Source organism: Pituophis catenifer, unplaced genomic scaffold (genome assembly GCF_029215685.1).
Source record: "Pituophis catenifer annectens isolate HBS135680 unplaced genomic scaffold, rPitCat1.0.hap2 SCAF_1, whole genome shotgun sequence".
Taxonomy (NCBI): Eukaryota; Metazoa; Chordata; class Lepidosauria; order Squamata; family Colubridae; genus Pituophis; species Pituophis catenifer.
Window position 1 is genome coordinate 148,772,227 of NW_027256881.1, and position 25,791 is coordinate 148,798,017.

Genomic DNA, 25,791 nt, shown 5'->3' on the forward strand with positions numbered 1-25,791 from the left:
CTTATGCACGCCCCTTACAGACCTCTTAGGAATGGGGTCGAAAGTAGACAGTCTAAGGTTAAAGTTTTGGGGCTTTGGGGGAGAAACCAGAGAGTCAGGTAGTGCATTCCAGGCATTGACCACTCTGTTGCTGAAGTCATATTTTCTGCATATTGAGCCACCCAAATTTCCATGGTCACACTGATGGACCTTGTGAGAGTTTTAGTCTTAACATATCAAGGGAGGAAGGTTTAGTAGTTCCATAATTCTATCGTTCTGACAAATAATAATCGTTTTCATCTATTGGTCTTCCTGTATTGATTATTTCTTTCTTTGATTTTGTATGTGTCTATCTGATACTTAACTCACTATTTTTTTCATTCTTCCTTAAAAATGTGAATTTTAATGCCTGAATTTAGACTTTCTATTTAAAAGTATTCATTCTAGGTTCAAAATCACTCTCTTTCAACCTTAGGAAGGAGGCAAAGGCAAACCACTTCCAATGTATCTTACCAAGAACTTAATGTCACATAATTAGTCAAATATTATAGATATATAGTTTTTCATATTTTTGCTAAACATTTACTCCCTGGTAATGTAGAAAAAGATGGGGTCTGTTTCATCCCCTTATACCATTGATAAGGTTATACTGAGTGTGGCCAGCAATAAAGTGCAGAAATATATCTGTGCTACCCAGTGGTGGATTTCAAAATTTTTTACTACCGGTTCTGTGGGCGTTTCTTGTTGGGAAAGGATACTGCAAAATCCCCGTTTCCTCCCAATCAGCTGGGACTCGGGAAGCAGAGAATAGATGGGGGTAGGGCCGGTCAGAGGTGGTATTTACCGGTTCTCCAAACTACTCAAAATTTCCGCTACTGGTTCTCCAGAACTGGTCAGAACCTGCTGAAACCCACCCTCTGGTACTACCCCTAAGAAAGATTCTGAATTGCTAACTTGCTTTCCTACAGAATATGGAGGATCTACATGCTTCAATGCTTCTTGTGTTTGTTAATTACCTCCCTTTTTAATCTCTTTTAGCACTTGTAAGATAAGTTTGATATTAGAAGTAGTACCCTGAATTTTCAGTGGGAGTGAGGAGAGTTGGTTGAAGAGATTAAATGCAGCGTAGAAGGACTGAATGTTAGGCAGAATAGAAAGTGTGAACTTAAGTTCTCAATAAGAAAATCCCTCCTGGTTTAACTTCTTTGAATTAAAGGAAGCATATTTAATCTGCAGAATAATTATGTTTGCTTTGATTTTTATTTATTACAAGGAGTATGCTTTTGTCCAGATAAAATTCCTTTTTTGTTTCGGGAGAAAAATGCAAAATTGCTCCAGCATTTAGACATAATACTTATACAATTGAAATAGATCTTTGCTTGCTTCACATGCCATTAAAATCTCATGGTAAGATCGGATCACCTAAAATGCTTTAAGTTAGAACTAGAAGGAAAATTGCATTTTATGGTTTCTTTGTCTTCATTGAAGGCTTTCAAACAGAAGCTGCATAGCCATCTATCAGGGATGGTGAAGTTAATCCTACAGTGTGTAGGGGGTTGAGGACCTCTTAGCTCTCTTCCAACCCTATGATGATCTGATGGAAAAGAAGTGCTTAATGGTTAGCTAAGGAGTATTTGCCCTGAAAGATCAAAACAGTCTATGGAGATTCTCAATCATCCAAGTCATGGTTGTCTTGAAGTGCTTTTCAAAAGACAACTGGACTTTCTGTGTTTTTTTCTTGAAAATGTTTCGTTTCTCAATAAAACATTTTCAAGAAAATGTTTCAGAAGCTTCTTGGATGAGAAGTGAAAAGTTTTCAGGAAAAATACGAAGTCCAGTTGCCTTTTGAAAAGCACCTTTGGGACAAACATCTGTTTTCAAGTCTCTCAAGTGTTATGTAGTATTGTACCAGGGTTCAGTCTTAAGTAGTTCTAATAATATTGTGGTTGCCAACTATACAGTGAACTAAGAAGGGAAGGTTTTTATGACAAGGAGATTGAAGACAAGTGTACTTGCATTGTTTCTAGAGAAATGTTGTAAATAGGAATTTATTATGAATTTCAGGGAAGGGAAGGGAGTTATTTGGCAAGAAGATAATTTGAAAGACCAAATATTGAAGGAGAACAGCAGGAAAGCTTACATATAATAAGCCTCAGACTTTAAGATTGGATTACAAGGAGATTTTCCAAGCTATCAGCATAGATGTGGGAATAAGGGTAAGAAATGAAAGAAGAATATGCTGTATGCAGGAGGGAGAGAGGCTCTGGGCATCTGTGTTTTTCAGAGCGTGGGAACCTTTAATTAAAACATGTGATTGCTGCTACTTCAGTGAGACTTGACATGTGACCAACAGTTCATAGCGTCCAAATTCATCTTCACAGTTCTCGGTTATCCATAGCAGAATCCCGTTCCCTAAATTGGCCAATTGCAGTTTTGTAAAATATCCTGGCTGGGAGTTGTTTTTCTCATATAGCATTTAATTCACCATTTACTGCTGTGCATACTTTTGCTTTCTCACGAATGTTGCTCTCACTGTAATATGAGAGTAAAAATTAGATCAGATTCCATCAAGAAAAAAGAATAGCAGCTGGCATGGGGAATTCTGTGACCTCCACAATCATTTTAGCACATGTATATTCTCCCTTAAAGCATGTGTAAAGTCTACATTAAAATATGTCAGCTTCCTGCTACATAATATGGCTCAAATGGAAATGAGGTTGTTATATTATCATCAAGAGGTTTATTCATTAACCTTCCAAAAGAAGGTCTGAGCTCCATGGTTCTTTTTTTGCATATTAATAAAAGACAGCTAATGTAAAAGCCAGTTTGGTGTGGTGCTTAAAGCAACAGGCTAGAAACTGGGGGCCTATGAGTTCTAACCCTGACTTAGGTACAAAGCCAGCTGGGTGATCTTGGGCTACAGGTAGTCCTCAATTTACGTCTATTTATTTAATGACAATTTCAGGTTATGAGGGCCTTACCATCCTCATCAAAGTTACAACCATCATATCACCCCAGCAGTCCATGTGATTGCAATTTGGATGCTTGTTAATCAGCTCACATTTATGATGGATACAGTGTCCTGCAATCACATGATTGCAATTTGCGAACTTCCCAGTAGGCTTCCAACAAGCAAAGTTAATTGGGGAGAGTGGATTTGCTTAACAACTGCGTCATTAATGCCCTCTGTAAAAATAGTCATGAAATCAGATCTGGTCACATGAAGATTCCTTTAATGACCACATTGATTAGTGAAGTGAAAATCCAGTCCCAGTTGTGGCTATATGTTGAACAATACCTGCAGTCAGTTTCTCGCAACCCTAGGAAGGAGACAGTGGCAAATCACTTCTGAAAATTCTTGCCAAGAAAACTGCAGGGCCTTGTCCAGACACTTTCTGAGAATTGGACATGACGGAATGGTAGAAGAAAAAATATAGAGAGTCAAAAACTGAGCCTCAAAGTCTCAAATTTAAGTATTACCTCTGCCATAAACTTACACAGTTGAGACAATAATACAAATCTTCCTTATGGTTTTGTTGTAAGTGTGTAAAATAGTATTTGAAACAAGTATTCCTCAACTTCCAGAGGGGGAGGGGAAAATGCTAGCAAATGCCACTGTTCTGAAAGGCTCAGGACACTGATGGGTAAGGGGAAAATTCTGACATTTGCTAACGTTTTGAGCCTTCCAGAACAATAGCGTTCACCAGTGTTTTGCCAGATTTGTGGTCTGCCCCTCAGTACCCTGGAGAAATGAACCTCAAATGTTTGAAAATGCTAGCAAATACTAGGTTATTGTGATTTCTCTCTCCGGTCAGGCAGGGAGAGGACCTGAGCGGTTGTGTTGGGAGGCCTGAGCCTTCTCTCTGCCAACCAGATTATGGAGGCCTGGGCCCTCTTCCTGACATTCTGATGAATGATGCACACGGTTGCTTAATAACTGCAACTGGGAGAGCCAAGATTGTGGCTTTTGAGCAAAGTGGTCAGGTGGCATCTCACTTAATGACCATTTCATCAGTGACTGAGATTCTGGGCCCAATTGTGGTTATAGGTGGAGGATTATCTGTATGTCCAAAACTGTATGATGATATTGTTAGTAATGGGATTGTCCTTCTTCTTATTCATTCTTGTTTGATTCTCTCCGTTAACACAACAATCCCAGTCGCCATGCTTTCTACCCCATTCTGTTTCATACCTGTCCATAAACCTGTCCATTTCTGCTTGTTTGTTACACCTTTCTACCAACCTTGATTGTTTTCTTAAGGGAAGGTTTAACCCTGGTGTCACTATTCAAAGAGAACCTTGAAGAAAAGTTCCTCTGGATGAATCTAAACAGAATTTCTTTTTTCTTCTATTTTTCTTTTCTGTTTAGGAATGGTCAGAAGAAATCTTCAGTCTGGCAACAAACCTGTTGGCACAGAACATGTCCAGGGATGCTTTTCTGGAAAAAGCGTAAGTACCAAAATCCTTATTGTGCGGGAAGTTGCTTCAGTTTCTTATGTGTCAGCTTCCCTTTTTTTTTTTTTTTGAAAGAATTATTGCTACCAATTGTTTTCATGATGATGGATTACTGCCTCTCTAAACATGCTTTTTCCTCCTTTCTCACTGAGATAGCAAACTGAACGTCTTTTTAGAAAGAGAACTAAGAACCTCAGCCATGATGACTCAAATAGGTGTAGTCTGAGCCTTTGTTAGCACCATCTTAATACTTTATGTAATACACTTCCTATTCTAGTAATGAATATACAAGAGGAATCACAGCAGCAGATAGTGTGCTAAGCAACTCTCTAATTCATGTTTGTGGCCCAAAAATATAGTTCATAATCAAGATATGTATTCCTGATTGTGAAGTATTTGGATGCAGAAGCCCACAATTTTGTCATTTAGCTTATGCATGGGGAGGAGAATCTTTTCATCCTTATTTATGGTTACGTGGCAGAAAGCTCTATTATTCAGGAAGGATCTCTGTGGATACATTTGGCACTTCACGAGTAAAGAAGGAAATCGGCAACATCCTGAGAAATCGCCTGAGAACCTTGAGAGATGTTCTACTAAAAGTTAGAGTAGGAACATGAACTAAGTTCTTTAAACAATCGGCTTGAATCCTTCAGCAGTAGGGATTCGTAAGACACCGAGTCTGTTCTATTTTTTAGCAGTAGATTCGTGATCAGACAACTTCTCCAGATTTGACTGGGAGCAGATGGATATGGCACTTACTTTATAATTTTTATAAGACAGCAGGGGGATCTAGTCTTTTTTATAAAAAATGAAAATCTTATCCACTTAAAGTTATACACCGCTCTGTTAGAATGTTGGGGCTCCTTTTTCAGTATGTCCTGGAATGAACATGTGACTACCACTAGCTTATATATCTTTCTTATATCTAAGAAAGATATAAAAGACTTTTCAGCATGGAACTACAGGAGCAATCTCCATCCTCCACTACCACCACCCAACTTTTTCCTCCGGAGATTGATTCTGGCAGTTCCCTGGATAGATCCAGATTTGAATCCCAGTAGAATTCTGGAAAAAAATCATTTGAATCTTCCCTTCAATGGATCTGGAGCGGTAACAATATTTAGTATGCATTACCTTAAACCTGCTGGTCAACATAGCATAAATAATAGTGGCCAGTTCTAAAACTATATTTATTTTCTTATCGATTGGCTAGTTGAAAATTGACAGATCTGGATTCCTGATACTGCTGCTTAAGGTTATAAACAACAAATGACAGGCTTATCTCCTTATGATGTGCTATCTATTACCATGTTTCCCTGAAAATAAGACCCTGTCTTATATTTTTTTGAGCCCTGAAATAAGTGCTTGGCCTTATTGCCATGCGCTCAAAAGCCCGATTGGGCTTATTATCAGGGGATGTCTTATTTTTGGGGAAACAGGGTATTAGCTGAACAATAAAAGGCTACAAATTTCCCCCTCCCTTTCTTAATTGCCTGTTCCTTTGCCCTCAGAAGCAAATAACTGTAAATCTGTTCCTGTGAAGTCTGTAGGCACGATGTGTTGATCCAGAAGGCTTTGAAACAAAAGCACAAAGGGTGGTGTTGATGACAACATCCTGGGGCAAAAATAGTTGGCATTTTTTTTCAGCTTAAAGAGGAAACGCCTAAATATACCCAAGTTTATCTACAGTCATGCAGATGACTGAGCAAGAATAAACGGAGATATATTTAAACTACATGTTACACACAAGCATATGTAATGAAATCCTGGTGACATTTTTAAAAAAATGCTGTTTTTCGGTAGAAAATGTAATGCACAGAAAGGTGTGTTCTCTTTCACAATGCTTTCAGAGCCAAATGAATAAAAGAGTTCCCCAAGAATTAACAGCTCTTCACACACCACATGTTCCATATGGATATTTCCTGCACTGTAGATGAGAAGTCCTCAACTCCCGGGCTGCAGCCCACTACTGGGCTGTGGCCAATTTTTAACTGGGTCCCATGAGCAGCATGCTGGCGTGCATGCATGTGTGCACAATTTGATTTGTGTGAGCGGCAGGCTAGCACCCGTCCACGTCAGAGGTGGGTTTCAGCAGGTTCTGACCAGTTCCTGAGAACCTGTAGTGGAAATTTTGAGTAATTCAGAGAACTGGCAAATACCACCACTGGTTTGCCCCAGAGTGGGGTGGGAATGGAGATTTTGCAATATCCTTCCCCCAGGAGTGGGGAAGGAATGGGGATTTTGCAGTATCCTTCCTTTGCCATGCCCACCAAGCCATACCACGCCCACCAAGCCACATCCACAGAACCAGTAGTAAAAAATTTTGAAACCCACCACTGGTCCACATCTGCACGTGGTTGTACAAGTTGAGTTGCGTGTGCTTGTGCGCTGGCCCGTTGCTCCTGCAACCCGGTTCCCCCCACCCAACAAAAGTTGGGGACTGCTGCTGTAGATGAATCCTTTTTGAAAAATCTACTGGATTAGAGTAATGCAAAGAATGAAATCGTTGATATTCAGATTTAGGTTCCACTAAAGAAGTACAGATGAACTGCATTGCCAAGATTTCTCAAACTGTCTGATGAATTAACTGGAATAATAATAATGTTTTCTTTAAACCAAAATTATAAATATTATATTTATAATTTAATAAGTCGTAATGTCTAACCTGTTTATATCACAGGAGAATAGACAAGGGATAGGATTTTCCAATAAGAAAAGGATTTGCTTGAAGATTAAGTGAATGTGGAGAAAAGGGCGGTTGAAATTTTTCAGCAGAAGGGTTTAATCCTGCCTACAGCTATTTTCATTTTCCCTTTTTTTTTCTCACTCCCAAGCCAGCTTCTTAACTTCAGAGGGTAAAACTAGTGAAAAACATTGGAAGCATAGTATCACCTTTCTCTTCCCATCATTTCTGCAACTCCTGATAGCTTGATTCATTATGTATAAGGTAGCTGTTGTATATCATATACTCACAGATAAGCCAAGAATTTTAGATCCTCAAATACATCCCCAAAACTGGGTTCAGTTTATCCATGGATAGGCTTATCCACGAGTGTATACAGTAATAAGCTTTTGTGAAACAATGTAGATTCATTTCAAGGGAGTATTTTGGGGCAGTGGAGATGGCGTCATTGGATCTGGGAAAGCAAAGAGGCCATTTGATTTAATTGAAGCAATCTGCAGGGCCTCAACCACTTCAGATCAGTGCTTCGAGAAAAGGCTCTTATCAATCCCCTCTTTCATTACTGGCTAAAGTGCTTTCAAACTGGGTGGCTTTGGGATTGTCTACAAAATGAAGTAGAGTTAGCCTGCCTACAACAACTTTGGTCAGTGCAGAGGGAGCTTTAGGCAAGGCAGCTCTATCGTGCAGTGTGGTACCCAGCCAAGTGGTTATTGTGGTAAGCACTGCAGACATACTTGTCTCCTACCGATTATTCACCAATACTTACTAGGCAGTTTACCTTCTGGATGCACTACACACAGATTCAGCAGAATGGGCAGATCCCATCAGCCATAGAGTGTCGGCTGTGACTAGAACACAGATTTAGTCCACAGTGGTCCCTGCTCTTCAGAGATCAGAATGGCCCCAACCCTGTTAGCCTTTCATAAGACCTTAAAACTCTGGCTGTGTTCCCGTGCCTGGGGTGCTGAATGTGTTAAGGGCTCCGTTTCCTAGCTATATTGCTAACTGGCCAAGTATCTCAACTGCTATGTATATTTATTTTGGCCATTTCTATTGTTTCTACTATTTCAAAATGTTTTAGTATTTTGATAGTAATATGTTTTTTTTTTTTTAATTGTAAGCCCAGTCATTGACTGAGATGCATGGCTATAAAAATTGAATACTTGCATGCATACATACATGAATACATATAGAAGGCATCTGGTGAACATTAATAGGCCTGTTCTGTTTAAGTAAAGTATCCCTTCAAAAACTTCACGGTGCCATATGTTATTTACATTTATTTCCAATTAAGCAGTTGAACCTGTCCCTCTGTTTTTACCCTACATTCCTACTTCTGAAAGAGAAATGACTTTTTTACATGGCTATAGCAGGTCCAAAAGCCACCCTGATAAGAGTGAACTGTTTGAATAGAAATGTGCCATAAGCAGCTTGAATGCAAGAGCTTGGAACTCACCTAAAAGATCATCAAGTCCATCTGTCCACTGAAGGATTCTGTCAGCACTTCAACCTGCATTTACTCTAGTGCACAATCTCTGCTTAGTGAAGTTTTCCAGTTTCCCATATCCATGACCTGTCTTTTTAATGAACAGAGTACAGATTTGTATTCTGTACAATACAGAATTCATATATGTATAATAGAAACATGTAAAAATAGTGTAAAACAAACCAATTTGAACAAAATTCTGTTTTTGTTTTAAACACTGGGGGGACTCGATTATTCCCTGAGAAGGTGCACTTAGAAATGTCATTACAGGTAAAGATCATTTTCTTGATGTTTAGATGCATTAAGCTTTTCTTGGAAACAGTTTGGGTGAGATTACAATTTTCTTCAATAGAACAAAGTGCAAGTTTTTTTTATGGTAAACAATAGATAAAGCAAGTTCTAATATTGTGATTGTAAATAATTTCTCACCAGCACATTATTTTGTTCCTTAGGTACACAAAACTTAAATTGCAAGTCACTACAGATGGGCGTATCCCTTTGAAGAAGTAAGTTGGGTTCCATTGTGTCATTGCATGTTCTACAGTATTATGAAACTCACTTTCTAGGCACCATTTAAAAATAGAAGCATGCCATGAAATTTCATTATTGTGCAGTGCTTTTCACTTTATGATGGTCTAGCTGTGTCTGGATTATACCATTTCAGATTGTAAATGAGGGAAGGGGGTGTCTTTGGTTGTTTTACCATATACAAAATAATTCACTCTCCTCTTCTGCAAACCACACACAGACATGCCAACATAGTTAGCATGTGACAAAAAAGGCATTACTGAAAACTTTTGTTGTGTAAAAGAAATATAAGTACACAAGGGCATTCAGTTGTATGAAGCTTCCCAAGGGATAAACATACATTGAACCAGAATAATTGCTGTGAGAGATCAAAATACATGGCAAGATGTCAGACTGAAGAGCCATGTTTCTCATATAGCTAGTCTGAAATGCAATATTAATTAGCCCATTACCCATAAGTGCAACTAAATACATTATGACATAACCAATGTAGACGTATGGTCAACTATTTGTTGATTGATGTTCCCTATGTGGAATAGAAGGAATGGGGAGCATTTAATCCTTTACTTTAGGCAACATAATGCCTCTGGCAAGTCATATAGGTTATCCAATTGTAGTGTAGGAGGGTACAGCTCAGAATTAAATTAATCACCACAGTGGGAGCAAAATCTTTGTTTCAGAAATGAAGAATTGGAAAAAACCTTGCCAGAAATGCATAAAAATAAAGTTGAAGAGTGAATCAGATTTATTTTGAACAGATCAAATGTGCAAGGCCTTTCAGTTTATTTGCTAATGACAGCCCAGTAGTTTCCTAGATTAGTATTTCGGTGGCAGATATGAATGTGAAAGCACTGTGTAGACCATAGATCGATATCAGCCATTTTGGCCTTTAGGATAGGGATGGAAATTAGGTATTGCTGAACCCCAGGTTCCATCAACATGGTTCAAAAGCAAGTGATGGAAGGAGCTGTGCTTCACAAATATCAGCTGGGTCTCCAACCCAGTTCTAGAATATTATTTGAGCTTGTTTGGGAAGGGAATGTGCACAGTGATATATGCAGAACTGAAAGGGCAATAATTATCTCTTAGCAAGTTCATTCTAACAGGATCATCCACCCATCTACCTACATCCAAAATGTATCTTACTAATATATAAAACTCGGTTTGAAAAATTGTGCATCGTAAGCATCAGAGACTTAACATTGCTTGTGTCACCTGGTCCAAAATAATGCAGGGTATCTGATTTTTTTCTGTAATGTCTGAATTGGTTCTAAAGTTAGATGGAGAGAAATGATATTCTCTGATAAATTTAGATGCCACTGAGTACCGTATTTTCCGGCGTATAAGACGACTTTTTAACACAGGAAAATCATCTCAAAAGTCAGGGGTCGTCTTATACGCCGGGTACCCAAATCTGAGTTGCTGGTGCTGACCGATGACGCTACGGGAGCGCCGACAACATTGAGGGGAAGCTATGCCGATCTCAAGGCTGCATGCTGCTGAATGCTGGAACCAGCTGGTTGCTGCGCGGAGCTTCCCCCAGGCATCCAGGGGGATATTACCGACGCTCCGGCTTCCCCAGACCGGTGGGGCTCGCCATCAGTGGGGGTCAGCTGGGGAAGTCGGAGCATCAGTAATATCCCCCTGGATGCCTGGGGGAAGCTCCGCTCAGCAACCAGCTGGTTCCAGCATTCAGCAGCATGCAGCCTTGACTAGATCGGCACAGCTTCCCCTCAATGTTGTCGGCGCTCCCGTCGCGTCATCAGTCAGCATCAGCAACTCAGATTCGGGAAGCTGTGGCAATCTAGGCAAGGCTGCATGCTGCTGAACGCTGGAACCAGCTGGTTGCTGAGCGGAGCTTCCCCCAGGCATCCAGGGGGATATTACCGACGCTCCGACTTCCCCAGACCGGTGGGGCTCGCCATCAGTGGGGGTCAGCTGGGGAAGTCGGAGCATCGGTAATATCCCCCTGGATGCCTGGGAGAAGCTCTGCTCAGCAACCAGCTGGTTCCAGCATTCAGCAGCATGCAGCCTTGACTAGATTGGCACAGCTTCCTCTCAATGTTGTCGGCGCTCCCGTAGAATCATCAGTCAGCGCCAGCAACTCAGATTCAGGAAGCTGTGCCGATCTCGTCAAGGCTGCATGCCGCTCAATGCTGGACTCAGCTGGTTGCTGCGCGGAGTTTCACTTTTTCCAGTGAAAAAGCTGGATTTTGCTTTCCATTGCAGACACCAGATCGGCCCCCTGCAAGCTCTCGTCTCTGGAGGAGCCCGACCAACGTTTCCAGTGCCACTTCAGGGAGCGCTCCTCGAAAGATGAGATCTTGCAGGGGGCTGATCTGGCGTCCGCAATGGAGAGCAAAATCCAGCTGCTCCCCGGACCAGTCACCATTTACCACTCTGAGTCCCAAGCATCAGGAAACGAAGGCTGCCTTGCGCCGCAAATATACCAAGGCAGAATCCTGATGCTGCACTTTCAGCAGAGAGATGAGGGCTGCCTTGGCCATCGGCTGGCGCAAATATACCAAGGCGAATGCTCATGCTGCACAAGTTCAAGTAGTGCTTCGCTCCCATACTTCTTCCGGCCCTCAGTCTCTCAGGGAGATGCTTGACTTCCTCTCACCCCCAAGACACTGGCTGGCCATTGAGATGAGAGAGAGAATGAGAGAGAGAGAGAATCAGAATGAGACAGAGAGAGAAAGAGACAAAGAATGAAAGAGAGAATGAGAGAGAGAGAATCAGAATGAGACAGAGAGAGAAATAGACAAATAATGAAACAGAGAGAGAAAGACAGAATGAAAGAGAATGAGAGAAAGAGACAGAGAGAATCAGAGAGAGTGAGAGAGAGAATGAGAGACAGAAAGAGACAGAGAATGAAAGAGAGAGAATAAAAGAATCAGAGAATGAGAGAGAGAGAGACAAAATGAAAGAGAATCAGAATGAGAGAGAGAGAGTGGGGAGAGAGAGAGAAAGAGAGTGGGAGAAAGAGAGAGAAAGGGTGGAGAAAGAATGAGAGAAAGTGGGAGAGAGAGAGAAAGAGAGAATGAGAGAGGCGGAGAGAGAAAGAGAATGAGAAAGAGAATGAGAAAAAGTGGGAGAGAAAGAAAGAGAGGGAGAGAGAGAAAGCGAAAATGAGAGAGAGAGAAAGAGAGAATGAGAGAGAAAGAGTGGGAGACAGAGAGAGAGAGACAGAGAGGAGGGAGAGTGCCTGAAGGACCCCATCCCGTACTGGGAGTCCAGATGATTACATTAACAGTAACAATATTTAATCTTCCTGTATTTTTAAAGCTTTTATATGTTTCCGTCCCCTATTGCAGTGCAGGCTCCAACATGTTGTACTTACTATAGCCTTCAGCACCCATACAAAAAAAGTTCATATCCCTGGTTTATGGTTAAGATGCCCAATTTATGGTATTTCAGCCAGAATTAATCTGCATTATACCGGATAATGCACTTAAGTTCAATTTAAACCTTAAGCAGAATGGCTTGCCTCAAGTCTTTATGACTAAGCATGTTTGCTTTAACCAGGCTTTATGCCAATACTATGTAATTGGAAACTGTTTTTAGTAAAACCTTAAAAGTGTTTTTCCCCCTCTTTTTTAAGAATGGATGAGGAAGGATATAAGTACAGTGTGCTTTGTTGGCTGGGTAAAATCATTATTGTCTGAACCGCGAAATTTAAAATTATGAAGTTGGTGGTCCCTGAGGTCCAAAAGGTTGGGGACCTCTGGCCTAAGACCATCGGAAAACACATATTTTTGATGGTTTTAGGAATAACTTTATCGTTGGGGGTCACCACAACATGAGGAACTGTATTAAAGGGTCGCAGCATTAGGAAGGTTGAGAACCACTGCCTTAGCTGCTTGCCTTGCTTCGCTTGCCTGAATCCATTCCATCAGCAAGCAACTCCCTGCCTGCAATCAAGCAGGCAGGGAGTTGTGGACTTCAACTCCCAGAATTCCTCAGCCAGCAAAGCAAAGCTGGCTGAGGAATTCTGGGAGTTGAAGTCTACAAGTCTTAAAGTTGCCAAGGTTGGAGACCCCTGTTCTATTGGGTAAGTTTTTTTCCCCTTTGGGATCTTTAAAAAAAATAATTAATTGGGGTTTTTTTTAGTTGTTCTTTTTTTAGACCTAGCCATTTAAAGTTTAGGAAGTTTTAAATTTAGCTTTCATATAAAAATAAAAATAAAATAATATTTGTGCAGCTTTCTGAGATTTAGTGTGTTTTTGTAGTGTTTCACTCTAACTACACAAACACACAAAATCTCACAAAGCTGTATGTGGAATTTTGTGTGTGTGAAGTGTGAAAGTTGGGTTTTGGGGCTTTTTGTGACTGTGTGAGGTTCATGCTTGTTTCAGGGGCCATTTTGGGTCTAGCACAGCTGCTTTTACATTGTGGGTGAGCCAGTTGATGGTTTTTTTAATTTTTATTTGGTGTGCGTTGGAAGAGGGGTAGTCTTATATGGTGAGTATAGCCCAAACCCTATATTTTAACAGGAAAATTCGGGGGTTGTTTTATACGCCCAGTCGTCTTATACACCGGAAAATACGGTATATGAATATAGAGGCAGCCAAGTACAGAAATTCAAAAGAAAAGGAAGGAAGGAAGGAAGGAAGGAAGGAAGGAAGGAAGGAAGGAAGGAAGGAAGGAAGGAAGGAAAGAAAGAAAGAAAGAAAGAAAGAAAGAAAGAAAGAAAGAAAGAAAGAAAGAAAGAAAGAAAGAAAGAAGCAATCTTTTAGACAGTGTGATACTAGCAAACCAAGAATGTATGAGGGATTATTGAAGAGTATTTCTCTTTTTTTCTATTTTGCAGTATTTATCGCTTATTCTCCTCTGACAGAAAGCGTGTTGAGACTGCATTGGAAGCTTGTAATCTTCCATCTGCTAGAGTAAGTATTGAAACTTTTTTTGCCTGATTTTAATAAGAAACGTTGGCCTCTGCTTCCATTCCAGCCATACAATCCAGGTACTCTGATGTTAGTTCTAGTGTGTGTCAGTTCTAGAATTTTTCATGCACCGAGTTTGTATGCTTGTCTCTGGGTACATCCTATTGTTCAGCATTCTAATAGGATTCCAACTTGGCAAATTTGCTGTATCTACCCTTAGCTGGCTTATTTACTGAAAGATATTTGCTGCTGTTTTAGCGAGCAGCACTGGGGTAGGAAAAAGAAAAATATGTCAGAGCCTCAATAGGGATTTAGATGTTTTGGAGAAATATATTCAGCATTTTGTCAAATTCCAACAGGGCAAGAGAATGTCATGTCATACGTTTCCTCCAAACAACCTAAAGTTTTTGATTTGAATCTTAAGGAAGAAATGCTCTAAGAATGGTTCTCAGTGGCACTTCCTCTCCTACACATTTTGAAGAGTGAAATCTTGAATTTGAAATTATGTATCCACTATCTTTCCAATTAGGTTGGTTGACAAAACTTTTTAAGGACTACATTATAAAATACCAATTAAGTAAAAATGCAATGTGAATCTTTAGACGTTAAAGTTAAACAGTAGAAACCAAAAAAAAAAAAAATGATAAAAAATTTATCTTTGCCAGAGAAAACCTGTACAGAAACAGAATTTGTAATAAGTGCTTAGGAAAATAAACCCTGATTACTGATAGCCAAACAAGAGTTGAAGAAACTCCTGGGTGGGTGGAATTGAAAGAGCCTGGGGAGCAGAAGTGTGAGGATAAAGGATACGTTGCCAACTTTTGGTTTAATTAATGTGGAATTTATCTTTGTGGAAGGAGAAAAATATAAAGTTATTTAATTAATACCTTCAAGTACATCCTGATCTGTGCTGACAGTAGACAAAAGCATTCAATATGGAAAAATGTCTCATCAGTCTCTTCCTGCAGGCAACATTGATTCCTTTTGATGGGGAGAGACACTGAGGATTATCTGATTAGTAAGCTTTCCTCCTACATGCCACAAAAATGCATATGGGATGTTAAGAATTCTACCAAAAAAAATAAAAAAAAAGGCACCAGCAAGAAAAATATTATGCAGCTTTAACAGTATAAAGAGGAAGGGAAATTACCATGACAGAAATATGCAAGAACTGTTACATAAGCAAAGAGGGCTGAAGATTATGTCCTGGGAAATAAGATAATATTCAGAAGCAATTCAGGCAGGCTCCCTCTGATTCATTGGGATAAATTTGGGGAGGAGTTACAGCACAATCAGGCTGGCAAGCTTCTGTTATTATAGCCTATCTCAATAAGATATAGCTTTAGTCTTCCAGTAGAGTTGATTTTCTATTCTGGTCTACCTAGTAGGTTGACTGTTGGCACCCACAAGCTACAAAGCTGAAGTTGGGCACATTTAATATCAAACCAGCAATGTTGAGAGAGGAAGTGGTATTCCAGATACTCTAGTTCAAGACGGCCTCTAGCTTGTTCATTCAAAATCAACATTCTGCCCATTTTGGATGGCCAATGAAGTTATTTATCAAGTGATGGAATGTGTATTTTTCTCCCTCTTCCTATTGAAAGCTTCACAGCTGAAGTTTTTGGGTTATTCTTGAAAGTCAGCCCAATATGAAATGCAGATATCTTAAGAGGGGAAGCAAATGTGAAACATCACTTGATCTTTCTACTGGCTCCTGGGAATTTTTCCAGTCACTAGGATGTTGTGGGGGAAAAGGCCCTATCTTTAAAAAACAAAAACCCAGAAGAAAGTTGACAACAGTATCTTTTATCTAGCCAGCTCTTATTACCTTGGTAGGTTGTACAAAGCAAAGAAATAAATGGCTCTAGCTTTTCTATCTTAGTATTTCTCTCAACACAGCAGTATTCAAGCAAACCAGACCTATGTTTGCTACATTTTTGTATATTTCAAAAAAACCTTTTGTGTTTACTTTGACATTTCAGGTGTAGCTTCCTATGAGCAAAGATTGTTTACCCATCCACTCTATAATTTTGCATCAGTTTAATTACTTTTGTTATCTTTCATGATACTTTTTACATTTCTGATAATGTAGTGTATTACATAGTGTATTACAGCAAAGATTTGTCAGTGACTCTCCCGAAGAATGAACTGTTGAATGTCCTAGAGAAATAGAGTAAAAATTGTGAATCAGAAACCCATTAAAATATATTACTTAGTGCAAAAAGCTAAATATTATATGGTTCACATCCTTCATTCACAATGGACTGTAATCATTGCTAACATTCAGACCTTAGAAGCAGAATGTGTATTTTTAATTTGGAGTGTGTACCATGTCATCCTCATTTTACTGACCATTCATTCAGCAACCATTTGAAATTACAGTGGTGCTGAAAAAAACTTTACAGCTCATTTACTGCCTCCACAGCATACCTCAATCACGTGATTGCCATTATAGGCAGTACAACTTTTATGCCTGACCTGTAGTTTCTTCTCCCCCGTCCCCTGCAGAGCAGAGATACTGGAGAGGAAGGGATTTCACTACAGTAAGAGAGCAGCAAAATTGAAGAGAGAGAGGGATTTCAAGAGAGTAATCTATTAGCTTTTCTATACATCAAAAGCAATGTCAAACTGGCAGTCTGAGGCTGGGATCCATTGGCATGCTACACAAACAGTTTACAGTGCTCTCTTGAAATCTTTTTCTCTCTCTTTCTTCTCTGTGAAACGGGTGGGGGAAGAGAAAAAGCAAGCAATTTCTGTAGGCAATCTCATCTTTGCCTGACCTTTTCCTGCTGCCACTGTGGTTGCATTATTCTCAGTGTGTGGAAGAGCAATCAGCTACTCTCATGAAATCTCTTTTGGTCCAGTTCTCTGTTCTATCACTGGTTATCATCTAGTTAAGAAAATAGATTAGGTTTGGGAGACCCAGTTCAATTGTTCCCTCCCATACAAACCTATAGGACAAATAAATAAGTACAATGATTTATTTCATCATTGATCAGAACAAAAGAGTTGAACAACAAATTGCACAACAATAATGTAACATAATTAGCTAAATTGGAAACATGTTTGGTGTAATGGTTAAGTTGTCCTAGAAACCAAGAGACTGCGAGTTCTAGTCCCATCTTAGGCAAGAAAACCAGTTAGGCCAGTCACTCTCAACAAACTTCACATGTTTGTTGTTATGGGGAAAATAGGAGTGGGAAGAAATATTGGTATATATAACTCATGGTAACAACCATGAGTTATATATGAAAGAAAGGTAGAATTTTAAAAAAATCCATTAAAGTTCATTCTAAAAGCTTAATTTTTTTAAAAACTATATATATAAGATTCTAATGACAACGCATACCAATGAAATGAGTGGTCTGTTTCTGACCAGTCTTCTACACAAGGCATTTATATAGCTAAAATGAAAGAATACCTGTGCATAAACCACTTACACTCTTGGAGATTAGTTGGTATATAAATCCAAACATTCCCATCAAAAGTAATGATGATGGCATGACATCTTAATTTTGCAATCAGATGTCTATAGATTGAAGTATCCAGCTTTTGTATTGGTATAGCAGGGGGAAAAAATAAAGATTTGTCTGAACCCAGAAAGAGGCACAGGTTTGGTGCATGTTGCTTATTTCAGCAGAGAAATTTAAGGTGAGAAGGGTTTTTTTTGTTTTGTTTTTGTTTTTTTTAGAGTTTTTTAGGTAAATGCTCAGTTTTATTTTTCACAGCCAGGTACTGCAGTTAAGTTCTTCAAAATGAAATGAAATAAATCATTTTGGCCACGCCAAGTTTAAACACAATTCGGTGACAAGAAGTTACAGAGCTTGAGAATAAGGTTAAAAGTTTTGAATGAGTAAATAATACAAGGGTGTACACACTAACTTACAGAAGAAGACCTAATATACTTAAAAGAGCTAAAATTACAACATTTTTTTGTAATTTTACAAAAAAGAAAAAAGAAAATAACTTACTCAAGCACGATCCCAATTACTAAATGCTAAATGGTTGTGATAGTGAACGACTAATTTAATAGCTGCTAAGTAAGGCATAAAAATAGTTGAAAAGAGCCTAGGTAAATAAGGGACAATGTGTAAAAGCGATTAGGTTGCTATTGGAGATATGAGAAGTTGTATAATGCAGTGCTTATACATTCTTTGAACAATATTTTTTTTTTCAAAATGCATGTACAGTACTTTTATCCTGCAGAACTCTGTCATCAAATACCATTTCTGTTCAGTCCCTTTCCCTTTGTGATCTCATGGCAGTGGTTGACTGGTTATGCTTTTGCTAGTGGCCACAATATATGTGCCATTCACCGTGCTTTACATCAGAATGAGGCATGCATTTTAGAGCCCTTACCTTAGAGCCCTGCCCCTTAGAAAACAAGTAGGGTTGACTTCCGCAAGACTAGTTGTACTAGTTTCAGAGCAGTGGTGGGTTGCCCCCAGTTCACAAGAACAAGGAGTAAAACTGATGGGCGCCTCCGCCCACCAACCCCAACGTCATCAGGAAGCTTCTGCGCATGCACAGAAGTGTGCGCACATGTGTGGCCCCGTTGCAAACCGGTAGTAAAGGTAAGTAGAACCCACCCCTGTTGCAGAGTTAGGATTGGGCTAGGAGATTTTGTGAATAGCATAACTTTAATTTTCAGCAAAATGTAATGAAAGAAATCCAGTGCATGTTATAAATACTGTTGGAAAGTAGTTGAAAATTAGAATTTATTTTAAGAAGAGAATAACATGAAAATATTTTAAAAATCCACAACTGGTTAATATCTTTACCAAATAAAAGTGAAACAAAAAGATGCATAGTTTTGTTCTGACCCAGCTTTCGCAAGTAATGGTGAGGCTCTTACTCATGAGTAAAACAAACCTCTTTTCAAAGCAGGGCAGGAACAGTCTTTTATTCACATGAATTAACAAAAACCAAATGTAATTATCCCAACAAACCTGGTTCTGGCCAAGGAATCTGGGTTGCTTGCTGTATATTAGAAAATGAATGGTTGTCTGTGACAACCAGCCACTCCCAAACCCCTACTATTTATTTCCCAGCTAGTGAGGGACTGGCTAGCATCTACATCTGCTTTTCCCTGAGAGCCATCTTATTGCTTTCCTTTGCTCTCCTCTCCTTTCTTCTCTACGCATAAGCGCATCTGGGATGGGCCCCATCTGTTCCTCCCCCTCACTCAGCTCAGGCCCCGAAGATAGCTGCCTCTCCATCTGGGGGAGGACAGAAGGCCCCGGCTCTGCCTGTTTGATGCAGTTTCCTTATCAGAGCCTTCCAAAGGGTTTGAAGCTGGCCCAGGCTCTCCCTCAACCTTCTCCTTTTCTGATTCTGCAGCTAGCTCTGCTGGCAGCTGACGGGCCACAACAAGTATGAAGGGTTTTTTTGTTAGACTTTTGAAAGGATTTTATTGGTTTTGGGGACATCTGTAGCCTCCAATTAACTAAATGCAATCTGGTTCACTATTATAGAAAATAATTTTAACACAAATATTTAAATGAAATTATTTTTTTCAGTTATTATGGGAAATAACAGAAATAAGATAACAGAAATTTAATGTAGTGTTTCTCCAAAAGGAGACATGCCAAAATTCCTTTTTAAAATGCTAAATATTAAAAACTATAGTTATTAGCCATCAAAAATGAAAGTTATAGATGGAAAATACTGCATTTCTATTAAAAAGTAAACAGATTCATTTCAAATTGCCTAGATTTATATGGAAAAGATTTGTGATTGACCAATAATGGCTAAAGATTTATAGTTGTCAGAAAATATCTCTTGATTGGCACTGGAATGTTTAGTGTAATTGGTTTTCAATTTCAGTTCACTTTCATTCAGATTGATGATCTTTTCAAACTACTTTGATAGTTGAGAAAATTTCTTTAGAGCAATATTTGGAAATAAAAACAGTACAACAACAGTTAATTGGCAGGAAGTATATGGTAAAAATAAGAAGGGAGTTCACTATCTGGTGGCAGATAAAAACCCAGAGAGGAAATAAAACATCCATTAATAATTAATATATTTCTGGTCTAAGCAGATCAGAATAGCATTTGGACCGTAGAGATATGGAAGCTGCTCGGTCTTTTTAAAAATAACTTTATTAAGATTTTTATATAAAAAACAATAACTGATGAAAGAAAAAAGAAAAAGAATGCCAAAAAAAAAAATCGCCTTTTAAGAAAGCAACTTCCCACCCTCATCACAAGTATAAACGATTTCCTAATCTTTTCACCATTTTAATTTACAAATATAGAACTCTTAATTCCGTAACCCATCTTTTAGTAATAAACAAAACAAATAATTACCCTGTTTCCCCTAAAATAAGACATCACCTGATAATAAGCCCAATCAGGCTTTTGAATGCATGCGCTAAAATAAGCCCCCCTTGAAAATAAGCCCTCCCTGAAAATAAGCCTCCCCAAAAAATATTTAAACGCATGTGCAGCCGGTCCCTGCCATTTCCTCTGGTTAGGGTTAGGGAGACAGAGCTGGAAATCAGGTAAGATGGCAAGAGGAGCCCCATCTTGCTCCACACACCCCAAACTAATAAGAGATCCCAGAAAATAAGGCCAAGCACTTATTTCGAGGTTCAAAAAAATATAAGACAAGGTCTTATTTTGGGGGAAACATGGTACATCTTCTTATCCAATTTAAAATATTAAAATTAACAAATATAAAACTCAGTTTCTCAACTATAGGTGTTATCCATTTAAAAGGCATAAAAAGGTCCCAGTATCCTCATTTAAATAAACCATATCTAAAGTTTAGCATCATAACCAAAGACATTTCTCCTTTAAGAAAAAAACAAACTCCAATACACAACACATTAAGATGAGAGATGTCAAAAGGACATCTCCCTTCTTAACTATGGTCAAATAAGTCAATTTTTCTTTCTTTTTTTTAGCATAAGACAGTCTTTCTCTGTGGTCCATTCCAGCAGTTGTTGATCTTTGTTACAAATTTATTTCGTATTTTAAGTAGTCTCTTTTTGTAAATCTAGCAAAAGAGAGTTAGGAAGCTGTTCAGTCTTGAGCAATCAAGATGACATACAGTGCTCCAATTTGTGAAAGTTGTTCAATAATGGAAACTTGTAAATTTTTGGTCTTAACAGCATAGCTGAAAGAGTGTTATATATGATTCTATTAGATGGGTAGAAATATTTTTACATACTAATTGTGAAATGCTGATTTTTGACTTTGCAGTTATTCTGGAGATATATAAGTTATTTTAATGTCATATTATTTCAACTTTTACAGAAAATAAATAGTGCAGTACAAGCAATTCATTCTGCAGTCCTTACTGATTGTAGGAAAATAAATTTTGAAGTGGGGAAATTGAATAATTCCACCACATATAATTTATATTCCACTTCCATCTGCTTGCTTTACATTGTTATATGACAACAAATTGGATTGAGGGTTGACATTTATGAAATTTTGATTTAAAGGTTTCCCATCTCACATTCTTTAAGACTGAAAGATAACCCCTTCTCAAATGGACCCATTAAATCAAATTTTCATTGTATTTTATGGTTTTTTTTTTTCTGATAAGGCTATAGTCTCAAGGTATTCAAGTGTAGTTTGAGATATCTCTGAACCATTTAAAAAGGAAAAATAGGATGCTGACTTTGTTTGCTGGAAGAATTTCAAAAAGTCATATTGGAATCACAATAAGATACTGGAAAAAAATGGGTGTAAGAAGATAGGGTGCAGGTCTGAACTCCCCTTATGGAAGATAATTGTAAATCAACATGGGTTTAAAAATACTTCAACATCTTGGAGGAGTTCCTACTGACGGGCTATGAGCATGCATTTGGTACAGGGGTGAAATCCATCAGGTTCTGACAGGTTCTGGAGAGCCAGTAGCAGAAATTTTGACCAGTTCGGAGAACCAGTAGTGGAAATTTTGAGTAGTTCAGAGAGCCGGCAAATACCACCTCTGGCTGTCTCCAGAGTGGTCTGCGAATAGAGATTTTGCAATATTCTTCACCCAGGAGTGGGGAAGGAATGGAGATTTTGCAATATTCTTTCCCCAGGAGTGGGGAAGGAATGGAGATTTTGCAGTATCCTTCCCCTGGAGTGGGGTGGGAATGGAGATTTTGCAGTATCCTTCCCCTGCCACACCCACCAAGCCATGCCCAGCAAGCCACACCACGCTCACCAAGCCCCAGCCACAGAACCGGTAGTAAAAAAATTTGGATTTCACCACTGATTTGGTACATTTAAACGGCATATTAAAAACTGGGAGATTCAACAGGATTTGGCTATTCTATCCAAGACTGTTTTATTGAGCAGGCAGGCCTTGCTTCACAAGCCAGTGAGACATTTACAGTATATTAACTGTTTCTAAATATCAGAGGGTGCTAATCCTAGCATGTTGTAATGCTGTCCCGACAGCAGTTATGGACTCATTTTATAACTCTTTATCTAACAAAAGATCTGGGAAATTCTGATACCTTATAAGTACAGCGGTTACTTTTGGGTCATTATAATATGGTTTCTTTGAACATAGCTAAATTCTGCTACATTGTCTGTAAAATTACCCTGTTTCCCCCAAAATAAGACATCCCCTGATAATAAGCCCAATCGGGCTTTTGAGCGCATGGCAATAAGGCCAAGCGCTTGTTTCAAGGTTCAAAAAAATATAAGACAGGGTCTTATTTTCAGGGAAACACGGTAGGCAGATTTTGGCTGCTTATTGGTGACCTCATCACTAACTCTAATATACTGTTATATCTTCTGTTTTGTTTTGTTTTGTTTTGTTTTGTTTTGTTTTGTTTTGTTTTGTTTTGTTTTGTTTTGTTTTGTTTTGTTTTGTTTTGTTTTGTTTTGTTTTGTTTTGTTTTGTTTTAACATTTTAATTTTTAATTCTGGTCCGTAACCATTATTAAAGATTAATTCAATGTATAGCCTTTGGCTTTGCTTTTCAATCTGTAACAAATATTCAGCAAAACTCCAAGGAGATACAGGAGCCAAGTAAATTAGAAGAAATGTAGTAGAACTGTTAGCAGATTGAAAGTTTTGAGAAAGACTGAACAACTGAAAAAGAACAACAACTTTGAGAAATCATTACATGCTGTATTTTAATTCCTCTCCAGAATGATTCAATTCCCCAAGAGGACTTCACTCCAGAAATATACAGGGAGTTTTTGAGCAACTTCTGTCCTCGGCCTGAAATTGATCACATCTTCCTAGAACTGTAAGGAATTTTTATTTATTTACTTATTTATTATTTATTTATTTATTTGTCAAGCATATATAAGGTAACAGATAAAAGTATAAACATAGTTTGAATACATGAAAACAGTAAGAGTAAAAAGGAATATTAGGACAGGGATGGTAGGCACGCTGGTGCTCTTATGCATGCCCCTTACAGACCTCTTAGGAATGGGGTGAGGTCAACAGTAGACAGTTTAAGGTTAAAGTTTTGGGGGTATTGAGATGAGACCACAGAGGCAGGTAATGCATTCCAGGCATTGACCACCCTGATTGCAGTCCTATTTTCTGCAATCGAGTTTGGAGTTTTTGATTTTGCAATTGAGTTATAGAAACCTACATTTTTCTTCACTTCTGTATTTGTTATAATATTTTTTACCAATGGCAAATTGCTTTATTCTAGTTCTAGCATCATCTTTTGATCAACCAAAGTTTGGGATATTTTGGCTATTATTTTAATGTATCAGCTGTTCTGATACATTAATGTTTCAGAATGTTTCTCTGTAAGGCTCTTTTGTTGATCTCTTGAACATTAATAATACAATATTCCTAATGGAATGTAACTGTCAGATGATGTTTATCTTCCGGCATATACTAGTTTGAACTCCAGTTAAACTAAACAGTCAGGAAGTACCCAGTGCGTACCATGGTGATCTTTTCAACATAGCAAAAAGATAAGTCACAAGACTGTGTAATACAGTGCCTATTGTCAGTGCTTGCATTCAATATAAAATTCAATTGACAGCTGAGCTGCTGTTATTTCATACTCTAATATTATGGAAAACCCAAAACAGTTTAAGAGTGAACATCAAATGTATTCCTTTTCTTATGATTTTAATATTCATGCCTTTGGTATGGAACTCCTTGGAATTTAGAGGGACTTTAACTGTAGATGCATGAAAGAGAATACTGACAGCAATGTGGATATATTTGGAATTATCTGGAGAGAGGGAAAGAAAATCGGAGGAGGACATAATTGAAATGGAGCAACTCTGGTTGCACAAAGAATTAAATTCTTGTCTCTGCTACCACACTCTCTTCAAGTTCTGTATTTTGTATCTTCCCTCTCAAAAGTCCTCCAATTTTTAAAAATTGGTGCCAGCACTTTTTTTTACACATGTATTTACTTATTTATTTGATTTGATTTTTATACCGCCCTTCTCCAGCTGGACTCAGGGCGGTGAACAGCCAAGGTAAAAACATAGCATACAAAATTTAAAACAATTTAAAAAGATATTAAATAGTTTCGGCCCACAATTTAAAAAAACCCCAATAAAATCAATTACGAATTAAAACCGAAAGATGGGATCAAGCCAGCCTGGCTAGATGAAATAAGTGAGTTTTAAGGGCCCGACAAAAAGTCCGGAGATCCGGGATCATACATATCTCTGGGGGTAGGTCGTTCCACAGGACGGGTGCCGCCACAGAAAAGGCTTTCCCCCTGGGGGTCGCCAGCCGACATTGTCTGGCCGACAGCACCCTGAGGAGGCCCTCTCTGTGCGAGCGTACTGGCCCATGGGAGGCTATTGGCAGCAGAAGGCGGTCTTGTAGATACTCAGGCCCTAAGCCATGGAGCACTTTAAAGGTAGTCACCAACACCTTGAAGCGCACCCGGAAGACCACAGGAAGCCAGTGCAGCTCGCGCAGGAGGGGTGTCACATGGGAGCATCCCATCGCTCCCATAATCCCCCGCGCAGTTGCATTCTGGACCAGTTGGAGCCTCCGGGTGCACCCCAAGGGGAGCACCATGTAGAGCATTGCAGTAGTCCAGGCGGGAAGTGACGAGTGCTTGAGTGACCGTGCGTAAGGAGTCCCAATCCAGAAAGGGACGCAACTGGCGTATCAGGCGAACCTGGTAAAAAACCGTCCTGGCCACGGCCGTCATATGCTCTTCGAAAGACAGCCGTGCATCCAGGAGGACACCCAAGTTGCAAGCCCTCTCTGTGGGGGCCAATGACTCACCCCCAATAACCAGCGATGGCACCAGCTGGCTATTTCGGGACGCCAGAAGCCACAGCCACTCGGTCTTGGAAGGGTTGAGTCATAGCCTGTTTCTCCCCATCCAGGCCCACACGGCCTCCAGGCACCGGGACATCACTTCAAGGGCATCATTAGGGTGGAGATGTACAGCTGAGTGTCATCAGCGTACTGATGGAACTCCACCCCAAAGCCACGGATGATCTCACCCAGCGACTTCACATAAATGTTGAACAGGAGAGGCGAGAGGACTGACCCCTGCAGCACCCCACAAACAAGGCACCTCGGGGTCGACCACTGCCCCCCTGCCAACACAGATTGTGACCGGTCAGAGAGATAGGAGGAGAACCACTGCAAAATGGTGCCCCCCACCCCCAACCCCTCCCACCGGCGCAACATGATACCATGGTTGATGGTATCAAAATCCACTGAGAGATCTAACAGGACCAGGATAGAGGAGCAACCCCTACCCCGAGCCCTCCAGAGATCATCCATCAACGTGACCAATCCTGTTTCCATGCTGTGCCCAGGCCTGAAGCCAGACTGGAGTGGATCTAGATAGATAGCTTCATCCAG

At 39.4% G+C, this 25,791-nt stretch overlaps 1 protein-coding gene across 1 annotated transcript in view; it reads left to right on the plus strand.

Moving 5' to 3' along the window:
• PLCB1 (phospholipase C beta 1) overlaps positions 1-25,791 on the plus strand; it is a 508,980-nt gene that overhangs the window by 319,415 nt on the left and 163,774 nt on the right. Inside the window, exons 5-8 of the mRNA XM_070956289.1 lie at positions 4,349-4,428; positions 9,056-9,109; positions 13,945-14,020; positions 23,121-23,221. Of these exons, the coding sequence (XP_070812390.1) occupies positions 4,349-4,428; positions 9,056-9,109; positions 13,945-14,020; positions 23,121-23,221 (311 nt within the window). The remainder of the gene's footprint in view (positions 1-4,348; positions 4,429-9,055; positions 9,110-13,944; positions 14,021-23,120; positions 23,222-25,791) is intronic.